At 39.4% G+C, this 17,296-nt stretch overlaps 1 protein-coding gene across 3 annotated transcripts in view; it reads right to left on the bottom strand.

The window, feature by feature from the left end:
• Cry1 (cryptochrome circadian regulator 1) overlaps window positions 1–17,296 on the bottom strand; it is a 43,544-nt gene that overhangs the window by 11,150 nt on the left and 15,098 nt on the right. For 2 of the 3 annotated variants that reach the window (XM_048356499.1, XM_048356491.1), the window contains exons 2-4: window positions 4,098–4,206; window positions 2,714–2,856; window positions 406–590 (exon numbers count right to left, since the gene is read on the bottom strand). In XM_048356499.1, the coding sequence (XP_048212456.1) occupies window positions 406–590; window positions 2,714–2,856; window positions 4,098–4,206 (437 nt within the window). The remainder of the gene's footprint in view (window positions 1–405; window positions 591–2,713; window positions 2,857–4,097; window positions 4,207–17,296) is intronic. The other variant, XM_048356509.1, reaches the window with a different exon arrangement.

The raw sequence follows: 17,296 nt of genomic DNA, 5'->3' as shown, positions 1-17,296 counted from the left end.
TCCTTCCCCCCACCCCTCGCGCTCCTTCTTCTCCCATCACCGCCCCCACCCCACCCCCCCCCCGCTTCTTCCACAAAAATGCTTTATGTGGCACAGGCAGAAACTACATTTTCTTTATTTTTTTCTGCCGATCCTGGGGCTTGAACTCGGTGCCTGGGCACTGTCCCTGAATCTCTTTGTGCACAATGCTAGCATTCTACCAGTTGAGCCACAGTGCCACTTCTGGCTTTTTCTGAGTGTATTAGAGATAAGAGTCTGATGGACTTTTCAGCCCCGGCTGGCTTCAAACTGCAAGCCTCAGATCTCAGACTCCTGAGTAGCTAGGACTACAGGTGCGAGCCTCTGGTACCAGGCTAGAAATTACATTTTCTGAACAAGTTATGGTTTGTTACAGTTTATACTCACCTAGCTCCTCCAGGGAAGGGACTCCATATTTCTCATCATGGTCATCTGACAGAGGAGTTGTACACTTTTCTATCACTTCTGAAGTAATTGTCTCTACTGGTATCTCTAGTGGCTCCATTTTGCTGATGAGAGTCTGAAATCTTTTATAAGTTAGAGGTGGTTGTCCACCATTGAGTTCTATGATCCTATTACAAGAGTTAGTAAAATGCAGTTAGTAAAAATGGCAATATACTTTGGTTGATAAGCTTTGAAAAGACTTAAAAACAGAAAATTTATTATTTCAAATTGCTACAATGTTAGCTTCTCATATAACCAAAAAAACATGTTCACAATGATTAGTGAGTCAAAAATCATTCTCTCCATTTTCTAGACATCCATTTGGTGTCAAAACTATTCAGTATGGGGCTGGGAATGTGGCTTAGCAGTAGAGTGCTTGCCTACCATGCATGAAGCCCTGGGTTCGATTGCTTAGCACCACATATACAGAAAAAGCCGAAAGTGTCTCACTGTGACTCAAGTGGTAGAGTGCTGGCCTTGAGCAAAAAGAAGCCAGGGACAGTGCCCAGGCCCTGAGTTCAAGCTCCAGGACTGGCAAAAAACAACAAAAAAACCTACACAGTATTAAAATCTTATGAGCAAAAAAGGTGACTAAGTGGCTAAACTAAAGACAATAACAGGAAATTAATATACATGGACATGTACAAATTTGTTATGACCCAACTCAAGGAATCTCTCATTCATCAATAAACTCTAAAGTAGGCTGATAAGTACACTAGAAGTAGTCAGTAGGAAATAAGCTTTGTTGTATATTTGAGGTTTACAAGATATATTGCAGATAATAAAAGAAAATTAACATGTTTTTCATCTCAGGTACTTTTTGTGATAGGAGCAGTTAAAATCTAATTTAAAAAATCCAATGGCATTTTTTGATTATAGTCTTTATGATATACTTTTGATCTTTAGACTTCATTCCACATATCTATAACCTATTAGCCTTTGACCTGTATCTCCCCATTCCCACCACTGAGTTTCATTCAGTAGAATTCTACATTACTATAGTGACAACTACTTGCTACCTTCTATTGTGTTCATACATTCATTAATATATGAACCTCTTATTCTTAATGGAATGCTATTTTTCATTTATACATAGGGTGATAAGAAATTTCTACTACTAATAACTATTCTATATTGCTACTACATGATAGCAACAAAATGAAAAACTGTAGAAAAATTCTATATATTATACTAACATTGTAGAAAGACAGGTAGTCTGAGTAGGCACTCTCTTTTTTTATTTTTGTGGTCCTGCAGATGGAACCCATGGTCTTTCTTGTACATGTCAGCAAGTGCTCAACCACTCTCTGGGTAGTACTGGTTTTGAAACAAATACTAAGTATTTTTTTAATCTTAAGTACTATGACTAAAATTTTGGTACTTGTTATTAGATGAATAAAAAATACCAGGGCTGGGAATATGGCCTAGTGGCAAGAGCGCTTGCCTCCTACACATGAAGCTCTCAGTTCGATTCCCCAGCACCACATATATGGAAAACGGCCAGAAGGGGCACTGTGGCTCAGGTGGCAGAGTGCTAGCCTTGAGCAATAAGAAGCCAGGGACAGTGCTCAGGCCAAGTCCAAGCCAGCTCAGACAGATAAATTTGGAATACTCTTATCTCCAATCAGCCACCAAAATGCTGGAGGAAGTGGACCTGTGGCTTACATTTATAAAGCACCAGCCTTGCTCAAAAAAGCTAAGCAGGGCTGGGAATATGGTCTAGTGGCAAGAGTGCTTGCATCATATACATGAAGCCATGGGTTCGATTCCTCAGCACCACATATATAGAAAATAGCCAGAAGTGGCACTGTGGTCCAAGTGGCAGAGTGATAGCCTTGAGCAAAAAGAAGCCAGGAACAGTGCTCAGGCCCTGAGTCCAAGCTCCAGGACAGGCAAAAAAAAAAAAAAAAAAAACTAAGCAAAAGTGAGAGGCCTTGGGGCTAGGAAAATGGCCTAATAATAGAGTGCTTGCCTCATATATATGAAGGCCTGGGTTTGATTCCTCAGCACCACATATATAGAAAAAGCCAGAAGTGGCACTGTGGTTCAAGTGGTAGAGTGTTAGCCTTGAGCAAAAAGAAGACAGGGACAGTACTCAGGCCGAGTTCAAGCCCCAGGACTGGCAAAAAAATAAAGGTGGGGGAGGGAAAGAGGGCTTGAATTCAAGCCCCAGTAGTGGCACACACACACAAAATGGTTAAAATGGTAACTATTATTATATATATTTCACAATAAAAATCTGAAATCTTACTTGTCTAGGTCATATAATGTGTGTGAAATCCTCACAATGACTTCTACCCCAGCTTCCGTAGCCAGCTTCTTAATTGCTGCATCTCGTTCCTTTCCAAAAGGCTCAGAATCATACTCAATCGAAAGTTTGGTAATGTTCCATTCCTGAGACAAGAGAATGACACAAAGGGGCAATAATGTATTCTAGTCAATAGCAACCTTTTCTATCATAACCTACATATCCAAGGAGGTTCAGACTTCATAATTGTAATTGAGTATATATGACAAGTATATTCAGGGACTTCTAGAAAATAAATTATTATTAATTAATTAATTATTTTTGCTCAAGGCTAGCAGTCTACCAATAGAGCCACAGCTCTACTTCAGATTTTTTGGTAGTTAACTGGAGACATGAGTCTTATAAGTTTCCTGCCCGGGCTGGCTTCGAATTGTGATCCTCAGATCTCAGCCTCCTGAGTAGCTACAAATACAGGTATGAGCCACTGGTACCCAACTTGCTATTAGAAACTTTCTAGTGAACACCATGTTGGTTGCTTAAAAAAGGAGAACACATAATGGACACAATCACACATACACACAAATGCATACATACATATTTATACATATAAATACACAAATTCTTGTGAATACAAATATTTCAATTCAATACATAAGAAATGAATAAGTAGTAGAAACTTCTTGGAGAGCAACTAGAAACTTGAGGAAGAAAGATTTAATCTTTCACTGTAAACTTTTTCCAACTTCTGATTTTTTAATATGTAGCTTTTTCATTAAATAAAAAAAAGCCACAAACTTTCATTAAAAAAACACTTATATTCCCTACACATTAGTTTAAAAACAAAAACAAAAAAAGGCCTATTCAGGCACCAGTGGCTCATGCCTGTAATCCTAGCTCCTCAAGAGGCTGAGTGAGATCTGAGGATCATGGTTCAATGCCAGCCCAGGTAGGAAAGTCTGTGTGACTCTTATCTCCAATTAACCACCAGAAAACCAGAAGTGGTGCTATGACTCAAATTGCTAAGAGTAGGGCTGGGAATAGGGCTTGGCAGTAGAGTGCTCGCCTTGCATACATGAAGCCCTGGGTTCGATTCCTCTGTACTACATAAACAGAAAAAGCCAAAAGTGGCGCTGTGGCTCAAGAGGCAGAGTGCTAGCCTTGAGCAAAAAGAAGAAAGGCACAGTGCTCAGACCCTGAGTTCAAACTCCAGGACTAGCCAAAAAAAAAAAAAATTGTTAGAGTAATACCCTTGGGCTTTTTAAAAACATCAGGGACAATGCCCAGGCCCTGAGTTCAAGACCCACGATCAACAACAAGACTCTTATTATTTATTACTAAGTATGTTATCTTCTCTGACAAAGATTTATGCAAATATTTTTCAAATTACCTTGAAAAGTCTGGGAAACACATCAGCTGGTTGTCCACGAATCACAAATAGACGAGAATTTAATTTTCGTAGATTGGCGTCAAGATCCTCAAGACACTGAAGCAAAAATCTATGGAGAAGAAAATGACAAAATTCTTAAAAATAAGTGTATAGAAGGTACAAAGTACTGCAAAACTAAGTTATCCTGTGAGTTGGAAAGCTACTCATCATTTTATTGCTGCCTCTTACTAACATATCAACTCTGATTCCTCAGCAATCATACTCACAATTCTTTGGACTCATACTAAATGTTCCCCGCTAGTTTAATGAAATCCTAAGTTAAACCACTAATTTTTATTTAAAAATAGCACAAATTTTAACTTGTGAACATAAAAATTGTATAAAGAGAGATATCAAAACTATTACATGAGTATTTCATTGTTTAAACTTGAAAAACTGAAAATGTTTTCCTGCATAAAAATTACTTTTCTGGGCTGGGAATGTGGCTTAGCGGTAGAGTGCTTGCCTAGCTTGCATGAAGCCCTGGGTTTGATTCCTCATTACCACATAAACAGAAAAGGCTGGAAGTGGTGCTGTGGCTCAAGAGGTAGAGTGCTAGCCTTGAGCAAAAAGAAGACAGGAACAGTGCCCAGGTCCTGAGTCCAAGACCCAGGACTGGCAAAATAAATAAATAAATAACTTTTCTGATAGAAATACCACTTCAAAAATCTAGAACCATGTTCCATGTTTAACTGGGCGGGGGGGGGGGGGGGAACGGGGAAAGGAAGCAACCTATTTAATGACTGTGAGCATGTGAATAATTTCAGAATGTGGGTACTTTACCAGACAATACAGCAATCTTCTATGAGAAATCATAATGTCTATTTTCGAGTTTCTAGTTCACTAAAGGAAAAGGAATTAAACAGATGGTGAAGTATGTGGTAATAACTCTTGATTGTATATAGTGGGCCCTAGATTAAGTTTTTAAATGATTTCATGCAGCAGTGAGGCGACAGACTTTTTCAATGAAGAAGCATTAACAAGGTTCACACAAGACAAAGGGGACACATTCTGGGGCAGTAAGGGAAGGCTATTGTTTACTGTGTAGCTTCTATTGTGAAGAAATAGAGCATTTCCCCCAGAATAAATCCACAAGAGATGTCTACCCTGGAAAGTTTGGCCTCATTGTTTGACTCAGGTTAATTTTCATCTACATTCTGTTCCTCTCAGCGGGACACATCTCATTTCCTCCCTACTTTGCTTCTTTTATTTTCTTAATCTTAAGGTTAACTATGCCTTTCTTTTCTATAGAACACATGCTCATTGAGAAAAGTGCTTATTTCTTGTTTGTGAGGAGGAATAGAGGAGAGGCAAGGAAAGACACATTCAAGAAAATGCACTGTCTGATATGGTAATGGCCAAGAATCACACAGTGGCTCATGCCTGTAATCCTAACTACTCAGGAGGCTGAGATCTGAGGATCATGGTTCAAAGCCAGCTATAGCAGAAGAGTCTCTGAGATTCTGATCTCCAATTAACCACCAGAAAAACAGGAAGTGGCACTGTGGCTCAAAGTGGTAGGGCACTAGCCCTGAGCCTGGGACAGCACCCAGGCCCCTGAGTTCAAGCCCCAGGAGACACACACACACACACACACACACACACACACACTAGTTTCTCAGTCACACTAGCCACTTTACAAATGCTCAATGGCCATAATGTAGGCTAGGAGCTACCACACCATAAAGCACAGATGTAGAACATTTCTATCAGTGCATAAAGTTCAATGGATGACGCTGTTCCAGAAAGCTGCTTAGTCTAGATCATTGTGGTCTCTGCCATTCTGATCCCATCATTTTACCAACAGTGTTGATTTTTTACATCTGTAGTTACTGGTGACCTAAGCATACTAGTCAGCTCTGACACGTCCCCTCTCTACTGCTTAAGTGTGAAATATTCCATTTCATCTTAGGGAGTCTCTTTGAATTGTTCAACAAATGGGTTGTTTAGATGCAGTGACATATAAGCATAAAATTTTATATAATTATCCACTTTCTATGTTTGGTGATGTTTAGTGGAAACTATCCAACTTTTGTACTTGCTTAGTAAGAGATTTTTGAAATAGAATAAAGAGTTTTTAGACTGATCAAAGATTAAGTTGAACGAGCTAGTTTCTTTAAATAGAAACAGTACACAATTAAAAGGCCTTGGAAAGGTAATCTAAGGCAAAGCAAATCCCCAAATCTCTAGTTTCATCTTTTCTATTAGAGTTTCTTAGTAATAAGCAAAAAGAACTCTTCATATGAAACCTTTCAATTGAAGTATGTCTATATGGTTTTGTTTGCTTGTTTGGGCCTTGAACTCAGGGCCTAGGTATTGTCCCTGAGTCTCTTTGTGCTCAAGGCTAGCACTTTACCACTTGAGCTATAGCACCACTTTCAGCTTTTTCTGAGTAGTTTATTCGAGATAAGAGTCTCCAGACTTCTCTGCCCAGGCTGGCTTTGAACTGCGATCCTCAACTCCCAGCCTCCTGAGTAGTCAGGATTACAAGTGTGAGCCACGGGGCTACCTGGCTATGTGTTTTATAGGTAGTAAGGTAGAAAAAGACATGATTAATTCACAAAATGAGCAACTGAGTTTGGACTGGCTAATAATTTAGCCTTTTCCCTTTTTTTTTTTCCCTCACACAGGCTAAATAAGATTTCTTTATTCTTTTCAATACATAGTCTATGAACCAAAGGAATGTACAGAATGATATTGACTAAAGTAAAGTGTTAGAATGGGAAACATACTGCAACCTAGTAATTATTTTCTTTTGGTACTTGGGAAGACAATGAATCAAGGCTATATTTAAGGATGGTGTTTTTCTTCCACAGACATTGCTGATGGCATTTTTCTCCCATTCTGTGATGTCGTTCTTCCATAGGTATTATAATTTATAAGTCTAATGTCATATAATAATTATAGGGCATATGGTGAACTCAAATATGGGCACTTTACAAAGTAACTAGACACTTTGTACTCTATCTTAAATAGGAAATATTTGTAAGAAGAGAAAAAGAGAATAGAGTAACACTTGTCCTTTGTCATAAGGCTTCTGGGTCATCATTTAAAATTTAATGCATATATCTTTGATTACATTTTGTATTGTATATGTCTACTTATGTTTATATGTGCATAAGAAAATAGCTAGAATGATACTTACCCAAGCTATGAACAAGATCTACTTTTAGGGGTGGGAGTTTTGGTTAAGGATGAGAAATGTGACTGGTACTTAACTTCATTAAGAAGTTTAAAATTGTGCAAAAGTGGGGCAATGAAGCTTATTAAGAGTGGTTTAGGAAGAAAGGGATAAGAGACAGTAAGGGAGTGGGCAAGTCTCATCAAAGTCTACTGGATACATGTACAACATGTCAAAATGAAATTCCCTGTAGAGCTAATTGATGCTAACAAAAATGCAAAGAAAGCTTAAAATCCATATTGCATGCATTCCTTCAAAGTAGAAAAAAAGGAGATATGACTTTAAGCTTGTTTAATAATGTTGACTGTCTATTCAAAGAAAAGAGACATCATTGTAGGGCATAAATTTTAATGGTTTCATAGTATTCTACTTCATAGGTGTTCTGTAATTGAACAAATCTAGAAATATTATCCTTCAATCAAATTCTGAGACGTTCTAATTTCCTCATCATTAAAACTGAGACTAGTAATAGGACCTATCACATAGAACTTTTTTGTGAAAATATACAAATATATGTTGAACTCTTAGAATAGTGTTTGTCTACATGAGAAACTATTATGTAAGTATTATTTATTAATGTTTAGTCTCCTCCTTTCTACCAACTTCTATTGCTGCTATAATAATTCCATTTTTTAGCTTTTACTATGTTATCTACTGCAATACTTTAAAACAGATCTGCTTGGAAATGGAAAGAAGAGGTTCTTTTCTTCAGTTTTATTCTCTTTTCTTTTTCTTTCTTTCTTTCTTTTTTTTTTTTTTTTTTTTTTTTGCCAGTCCTAGGCCTTGGGCTCAGGGCCTGAGCACCATCCCTGGCTTCTTCCCGCTCAAGGCTAGCACTCTGCCACCTGAGCCACAGCGCCCCTTCTGGCCGTTTTCCATATATGTGGTGCTGGGGAATCGAACCGAGAGCTTCATGTGTAGGAGGCAAGCACTCTTGCCACTAAGCCGTTTTCCCAGCCCCTTTTGTTCTCTTTTCTTTTTGTCTTGTTTGTTCATTTACCTGTTTTGTTTTTGTTTTTTTGCCAATCCTGGGGCCTGAACTCAGGGCGTGGGCACTGTCCCTGGCTTCTTTTTGCTCAAGGCTAGCACTCTACCACTTGAGCCACAGTGCCACTTCTGGCCTATTCTGTTTATGTGGTGCTAAAGAATCGAGCCCAGGGCTTCATGCATGCTAGGCAAGCACTATACCACTAGGCCACATTCCCAGCCCCTCATTTACCTGTCTTTAGGAGGGCAAGGGGGGCAGGGCAGGCAAAGAAATGGAGGGACAAAAGGTGAACAAATGTAGCAGTGGTACTCACTAGACACTATGTTGTAAATGAACTATACAACATGTGGGTGGGTGGAGATGGGAGGGAAAAACTGGGAGAGAGCAAGGGAAGGGGCGACACTATCCAAAAAGAAATGTACTCATTACCTAAATTATATAACTGTACTCCCTCTGTACATCACCTTGATAATAATAAAAAAATTAAAAAAGAATAAACTAAAAAAAAAGATCTACCTATGAACAATCACTGTCCACTGTACTCCATTTTGGTATAAAATTGGCACACAAATGTGTTCTAGACTCATTCTTTATACAATAAGGAAAAAAGTATTTTCTCGTCCCGGGCTCATTTTCTACCCCATTGTACCTTCCTTTGCATCAAATCAAACTATTTCTTTTCCTTACATATTCCGTCTCCTGGATTTATTCCATGTTCTTTCCTCAACTCAAAATACCTTTGCCAATTCCTCTCTCTTCAAGTTCACAACTCAGAAGTCTTAAGTCTTACAGGTAATATCTCTATCTTCTAAACTGTCAAAGAGCAGAGTGTATCTTATTCCAAAAAAAAAACAAAACAAACCCAAACCCTTTCAAATTGTGCATCTTATTGTGGCTATCATTCACATAGCAAATACACACACATTTCAAATTAAGTATCTGTGTTTGATTCTAAATTAGAGTTTTCTTAACCTATGGTTTGGTCTCTGCATTTGGCAAATGAATCACATCATGGGACTTGTACATTTGTTGAAAAAATTAAAAATAGAAAGAAATAGCTACTAGGGTTGTCGTGTATAATTGTTAAAAGGATTTTAACAATGTCCCTCCATTTCTGTGCCTGCTCTGCCCCCTTTGCCCTCCTAAAGACAGCATAAAATCAACTAGAATTCTTAGCAATGATCAGATATAAATTAAACTGATGTCATTATTTTCCCTGAAGAACAATTCCTAATCGTGTTTGGGTGGAGAAGCACTGACCAGGGATGACCTTGGAGGATTATGTTTGAGGCCAACCTGAGCTATGTATCAACCCTATAAGAAGAAGGAAAGGAGGGAAGAGAGGAGAAAGGGATGAGAGGAGAAAAAGGAAGAGAGAGGGATGGTTTCCTGGGTTTATGCTCTTATGTCCCATACAACAGTGGCTGAGATGTACTGCTTACTGCAGGTCTGGCATTGGGATAAACATCGTGAATGCCCTTTGCATGCATTTGCTTGCAGCCCAAGACTCATTGTACTCAGTGGGAAGATTAAGAGATGTGGGCAGGATGGTAGATTAGAAGCATCTATCATTTTGGCTGTGTTAAGGGATAAGATTCTGGTAACACAAAGGAGATGAGATTTTCAAGAACGTATCAAAGAGAATCCCAGAATCATGAAAGATGAAGTAGGTAGGAAGACAGAAAAGTACAGAGAAACCAAGTTAACAGAAGAAAAGCAGGGAAGAATTCCAAGTCCATCTCCAGCAACCTGGAAAAGGGAAGGGAAGAGGAAGCCTCCATTATAAAGCAAAACAGACAGCCCTGGTTAGAGGGCCAATTCTAGCCACAAGACAAGCCCACACACCTCCCAAATTTAATCCCAGTACAAGGATTTATGAAACAGCAACTACTCCTGTATAAGCTAACAGTGAAGAAAAGCATTCTGTCTATCCTCTTGTCTCAGAGGCCAATAGTAAGACACCATCTTGAGAGCATGCCTGTGGTTGGGGATCTCAGGATAATTAAGTCTTGGAGCACTCTGGCATAGAGTCTGGTTATGAGATGGTGACAGAAGGTTGATGAGGAGCAACTAACAGAGGCCCACAGAGAAGCTGTATGGAGCTGTATTGGCAGCTTGGACAGAATAGGATGCCAGCAGGGGCAACTTAAACGCCGGCAACTGGGGAGCTGGTAGTGTGGACACCAACAGCAGCTCAAAGGCAACTTACACGCCAGAGAAGGCTACTCAAGACACCTGGCAGAGAACAATGATGGGGCTGGGATTCTGTTTGGAAGCATGCAGCAGATCCCCTAAGAGTGAATCTCATGGCTTGGGGGCTCTTGAGCTCAGGCTTCCTAAGTACTCAGATTTCCAAGGCATGGCCCCTGGCTCCATGTACTGACTGCTGGGTAGTCAGAGCCCTCCAATTATCCAGACATCTACAGCCTCTGGCACCCCACAGAGACAGAGAAGTGAAAATAGATACACCACACACCCTTACATCTACATCTATCTAGAGAGGAAGATATCAAAACTTATTATTTTGTTTTCTATGTGGGGAAAGGAGAAGAAGGGAAAAGGAGGAGGGGAGGAGGGAAAAGGAAAGTGAAAGGAAAAAGAAAACAGAAAGGAAAGGAAAGGAAACTAGATGCATATACCTATCCAGGATCACTTTGAAATGCTAATTTCAACTGAACAGGAAACTGAATCAAAGTTTGACCTTTCCCAGTGACAAGGGAAATGTCAATATGTATTTATAAAGAAGGTACAGTGCAATTAAAACTGAATCAATGAATCTCCAAGCATACAATTCTTCCTTAATAGTACTATTAAAAAAAAAATCTCACTTCTAAAAGCTTAGTTCAAACTATTAACTGCTTGAGGTGCAATTTCATTTTAGTGCTAAATGAAAAATGTTACTTGAAAAGTATATTTAAAAAAGCTAATCCTCATCCTTTACTCTCTTATGGGAAGAGAGATTTGTCAAGAGTTGAGACTCTGTTCTCCAATTTCAACCTTTATGTGTTACAAACACAAGTGCCTTTGTGGTGAGAACCAATTTGGCTTATAATGTGTGCTATTTTCTTGAATTACACTCATTTGAAGGCTCAGTTAATAGTGCAACAGATTAGTTATTAAATAGGCCACACCATATTAAAACAATACAAACCTGCACCTAATTGTGCAGAGAGGCACAGAACAGTTCTCCTGTTATTTAATTACAATACTGAATGCACAACTTCAAAATGAAGAAGTGTTAGGTAAAATTCTTTACTTTCAATGTTTTAAGCATGTTTTTAAAGAAATCACTACCTATTGCTATTTAAAAAACTGTCTTCCTTATACCACTTCCAAAAGATGATTTCAACATGAATCAACAGAAATAGTTTCTTAAAGTAGGTCATCACTATAGCAACCTGTGGGCAGTGTAGTATACTCCCATCACAATGACCTACTTTCTGGTCTGTGCTAGAAGAGCTTTATATAACTAGTATTTCTAGTTCTGTCTATTAAATAGTCTAAAAAAGGCAATGGCAAGGTACAACATAATCCTACTGCTGAAAACAAGGCATTATGAATTAACATGTATCATACCAGAATAAAGTCATCTGGTTCTCCACTTTCCATCTTATCCTACTCTTTTAGAATAGCTAGACCAACAACAAATCCTTACTGACCCTACAAACATCAACTACAATCGTTAAAGCCCTATAGAGAGTAGCTCCTATCCTATACACAAACCATTAATAGAGCTTAACTTAGAAAAAATAAGGTTCTAGATCTACCATCATGAAGAAAAGATGGAGAGTTTCAGTCATAAACCAAATCTTAAACTGTATTAGAAAATGTGAAAGTACAAAGAGCAACTCTATACAATCATTGATACTATATTTTTCTGGTTTGTAAAGAAAATTTAGGGGCTGGGAATGTGGCTTAGCGGTAGAGTGCTTGCCTCACATGCATGAAGCCCTGGGTTCAATTCCTCAGCACCACAAACAGAAAAAGCCATAAGTGGTGCTGTGGCTCAAGTAGCAAAGTGCTAGCCTTGAGCAAAAAGCAGCCAGGGACAGTGCACAGGCCCTGAATCCCAAGCCCCAACACTAGCACACACACAAAAAAAAGTAGTGCTTTCTTTTAATCCAATTGTCAACTGTGATATACATTTTCCCCAAAAAGAATACTTTAATGTGTAATACAGACAAAATATATATTTTGAAGGAGAATTTTACACTTGCCAGACACTAAATCCCTTGGACCTATATGATAACAGTTTTTTGTTTGTTTTTTTGCCAGTCCTGGGGCTTGGACTCAGGGCTTAGGCACTGTCCCTGGCTTCTTTTTGCTTAAGGCTAGCACTCTACCACTTGAGCCACAGAGCCACTTCTGGCTTTTTCTGTGAATGTGGTGCTGAGGAATCGAACCCAGGGCTTCGTGCATGCTAGGCAAGCACTCTACCACTAGGCCACATTCCCAGCGCTGATAGTTATTTTTTATGACAAATATTTTGCAATGTTCTTTCCAAGTCCTAAAATAAAAATCATAGGTCAAATATAACCATAGGTACAATTTATATAGTCCTCTCTAACTGTAACATACAAGAAAAAAATGTAAGGAAAGTCATAATAATTTTATTTACTTTTGTGACTGGAGCTCAAGATTTCAGCAGTCTAGACTTTCCTTGAACTCTGTATCTTCCTATCTCTACCTTCCAAGTGCTGGGATTATGGGAGTTTGCCACCTCTTAGGATTTTTTTTTTAACTTTTACTGAGATGGAGGAGAGGTTTAGGCAAAAATGTCAAGGAAGCCAGGCGCTGGTGGCTCACGCCTATAATCCTAGCTACTCAGGAAGCTGAGATCTGAGGATCTAGGTTCAAAGTCAGCCCCAAAGCCTGCCTGGAAGGAAAGTCTGTGAGATTCTTATCTCTAAAAACTGGAAGTAGAGTTATGGATCAAAGCAGTATAGTGCTGGACTTGACCAAAAAAGAGCTCAGAGACAGCATCCAGGCCCTGAGTTCAAGCTCTACAACCAAAAGAAAAAAGAAAATATATTAGTCTATATCAGGTGGCAGTGGTTCACCCCCATAATCCTAACTACTCAGAGAGCTGACCGCTAAAGGACTGAGGTTCAAAGTTAGCTTGGGCTGAAAAAATTGTTGAGATTCTGTTTCCAAGAAAAAAAAAAAAAAAAGCAAAGCTAGCTGGGCATCAATGGCTCACGCCTGTAATCCTAGCTTACTCAGGAAGCTGAGATCTGAGGACCACAGTTCAAAGCCAGCCTGGGCATGAAAGTGTGGGACATTCTTATCTCCAATTAACCACCAGAAAACCGGAAGTGGCCTGAGGCTAAGTGGTAGACTATTAGCCTTGAGGTGAAGAGCTCAGGAACAGCACCCAGGCCCAGAGTTCAAGCCCCATGACTGACAACACACACACACACACACACACACACACACACACACACACACACACACACACACACACAAAAGCATTAACTCCCTGTAGGAAGGGAGAGTGAATAATGGTGAACAGTAATAACTCCAACTACAGTATTTAAACATGGGTATTTTTGTACCACGAGATGAATTTTATTACAAAATGTGTATTATGACAGCATAGAAGAAACCTAAGTGTGTGGAAAGCTGGGGAAGAGGCCAGAGGAAATTGGTGAAAGACAACATCTGAGCCATGTGTCAATTAACAGGATGAAGCAGGAAAGGGCAATCAAAGGAGAGAAAGCTACGCTGAAACCAAAGAAACTCATAAGCTGGTGCGAGTAGGGAGAAGGCTGCTAGGAGAATGACTACAATTTTTTTTGCGGGGGGGGGGGGGGGTAGGTTGTAGGGCTTGAACACTGGGCCGAAGCGCTATCCCTGAGCTCTTCAGCTCTACCACTTGAGCCACAGTGCTACTTCCAGAGAGTGACTATAATTATACTTATTAAAGTGTTCATTTTCCCCAGTCCATTTGAAAGTATATTTAAAAGTACTATCAGATGAAACCTGCCATCGAGTTCTGTGGACAGAACATTAGATTAAGATCCTTTGTCAGAAACAACCAATAACAAACTGACAATAAACAAGTACAAAAGAAAACAGCAGAATAATTCACTAGGCTGTCCTATAAGGAAAAAGGCTCAGGAGGTAAGCAGAAATCAGCTTTAGCCCTGAGGATTTCCACAGAGCTCTGAAAAACTTGAGCTTAATCCAGGTTGAGTAAGAGAAAAGATAAAGCCAAGGTCCATCCAAAGTAAAGAAGCTAATAATAGTCCTTCAATATAAAGCCTGGGTTTCCAGAATCCCTATCTATCTGCAATTTAAATATGACATAAATCTTACATTATCAATTAAACAGATACAGAAAAAAATGAAATTTCCACTTGGCTTCAACAAACTAGGACTAAAAGGTAACTTCTTCAATCTGAAAACATATCTACAAGATTCAGAAAACATTATCAATGGTGAAATGCTGCTAGCACTTCAGGAATAAGAAGATAAGGACTCTATTTACCACTACTTCCTACTCAATCTTTTTTTTGGCCAGTCCTGGGCTTGAACTCAGGGCCTAGGCACTGTCCCTGAGCCTTTCAGAACTCAAAGCTAGCTGTCTACCACTTGAGCTCACATGCCACTTCTGCCTTTTTCTGGGTAGTTTATTGGCAATAATAGTCTCACAGACTTTTCTGCCTGGGCTTGCTTTGAACCACAATCCTCAGATCTCAGCCTCCTGAGTAGCTAGGATTACAGGTGTGAGCCACTGGTGCCCAGAGTCCATCTTTCTTTTTAAAAACTATCTCAGTAACTTTATTGTTTATTATTATTGCTATTATTTGGTGGTACTGAGGACTGAACCCAGGTACTTGAGCATGCAAGGCAAATGCTCCACTACAAGAGCTACATCCTCAGCCCCTCTCTACTCAGTCCTGTACTAGAGGCCTAACCAGTGTAATGATAGAAAAGCAAGAAACTAAAGGTAGCTGGGTGCTGGTGGTTCATGCCTGTGATCCTAGCCACTCAGGAGGCTGAGAACTGAGGATCGCGGTTTAGTTCAAAGCCATTCCAAGCAGGAAAGTCCCTGAGGCTCTTATCTCCAATTAGCTACTAGAAAACCAGAAGTGGTGCTGAGGCTCAAAGTGGTAGGGCACTAGCCTAGAACCAAACAGCTCAGGGACAGTGCCCAGGCCCTGAATTTAAGACCCAGGACCAACACCCCCCCCAAAAAAGAAAATAATAAAAATGAAAATAAAGACAGGCTGAGCATAGTGGTTCTCACACTTGTAATTTCAGTTACTTGGGAAGTAGAGACAGAAACGTCATGGTTTGAGAATAACCTGGGAAAAACAGCCAGATTCCATCTCAAACAATGAGTTGGGGACATTGCTTAAGCCATGGAGTACCTACCTAGCTAGCATGAAGCCCTGAGCTCAAACCCCAGAACTGCCAATAAACAAATAGGAAAGGAAGAAACAAAACTATGATTATTTGCAGATAATAGAGTATACTAAGAAAATCAACACAAAAATTAGAACATAAAGCAATATCAATAAGAAAACTAATAAGAGTTCTAGAGGATTAAAATTATTTAACCTCCAGAATCAAATTGCACTAATATACTCTATGTAATTTATACCTGTAGCCTCAAAAATCACACAGAGCTATTTATACTCTAGAAATCTTATTTCTTGTTAATTTTAGCAACCCTTACATCGTTACTCCACCAGATCAGGCCAAATCTAGTAAGATACACTTCTAGGCTTTAAAGGATTTATATATAACTAAATAACATCTGTCTAACATGTATTTAAAAGCATATCGTCCTAGATCTGTGTATCTTTACTTGAAATTTCTATCCTGTATACTAAAAATGCTTAAAAGTGATTTGACTTTTTAAAAAATCTCACACAAACAAATATTTAGGTCTCTTTGATGTTTAGCAGACAATTAAGGCTTTCCCATAGGGATATTACTACAAAGAGTGACACAATGCAACAGTCTTTCCAAAATTTATTGAGAGACCATTCTGACCACAGTTTTGGGGATTTCAGTTCAAAACTGTTGCTTCTAGGTATGGGACATGACAGCACATCTCAACAGAAATGCAGAGCTGGAGCGGAACCCTTTACCCTATGACCCAGAGCAGAAGCAAGGAGGAGGAAGAGTCCAAAGGGGCCAGGGTCTTATAATAATCCTCCTCAAGGACACGACCCCCAAATAATCTGAAGACCTCCCACCAGCCACCTCCACCTTCTAAAGTCTCAGGCTGAGGACAAAGTCTTTGACACACTGGCTTTTTGGGGTGCATTCCAGATATGCACCATGGCATAATTACAGAAGGACTTATTGATATCACATCAGAAACTGTTCATTCAAACACCTCCTTTTGAAGGTTACTTCAGACCATCTTAACCTCAGTTAATGATGAGTCTACCTTCAAATACTCAGGATAAGGTTTCAACTATTTGGTCAGAATAGGATGGCTTATGCTGTAGTATTATATCCCAAATCAGTGGCTTCACAAGGTACATTTTTTTAATCTTGCCTGTATTAAGTTCACCGTAGTTCTAGGCCCTCATTGTCTAGATGGTGACTTTACCACTACAGTTGCTTAATCTTATGGGTTTGTAATATAAACACAAGGAGTCTCTTCTGTATTAGGGGAAGAGACAGAAAAGTCCAGAGGGAGCTTTGCATTGTCTCAGCTAAACATTTTCTCACACAACTCATTGGCCAGAATTAGCTAACATGGCTTTGACAGACTACAGAGGGAGCTGAGAAGTAAACTCTAGCCCAGGTCAGAAAAAAAGAATTGGTTTATTTGTTTTTTGTTGCCAGTCCTGGGGCATGGACTCAGGACCTGAGCACTGTCCCTGGCTTCTTTTTGCTCAAGGCTAGCACTCTACCACTTGAGCCACAGCGCCACTTCTGGCTATTTTCTATATATGTGGTGCTGAGGAATCGAACCCACGGCTTCATGTATACGAGGCGAGCACTTTTACCACTAGGCCATATTCC

The sequence above is a fragment of the Perognathus longimembris genome, chromosome 1, assembly GCF_023159225.1.
Source record: "Perognathus longimembris pacificus isolate PPM17 chromosome 1, ASM2315922v1, whole genome shotgun sequence".
Taxonomy (NCBI): domain Eukaryota; kingdom Metazoa; phylum Chordata; class Mammalia; order Rodentia; family Heteromyidae; genus Perognathus; species Perognathus longimembris.
This window is presented reverse-complemented; position numbering and strand designations above follow the sequence as displayed.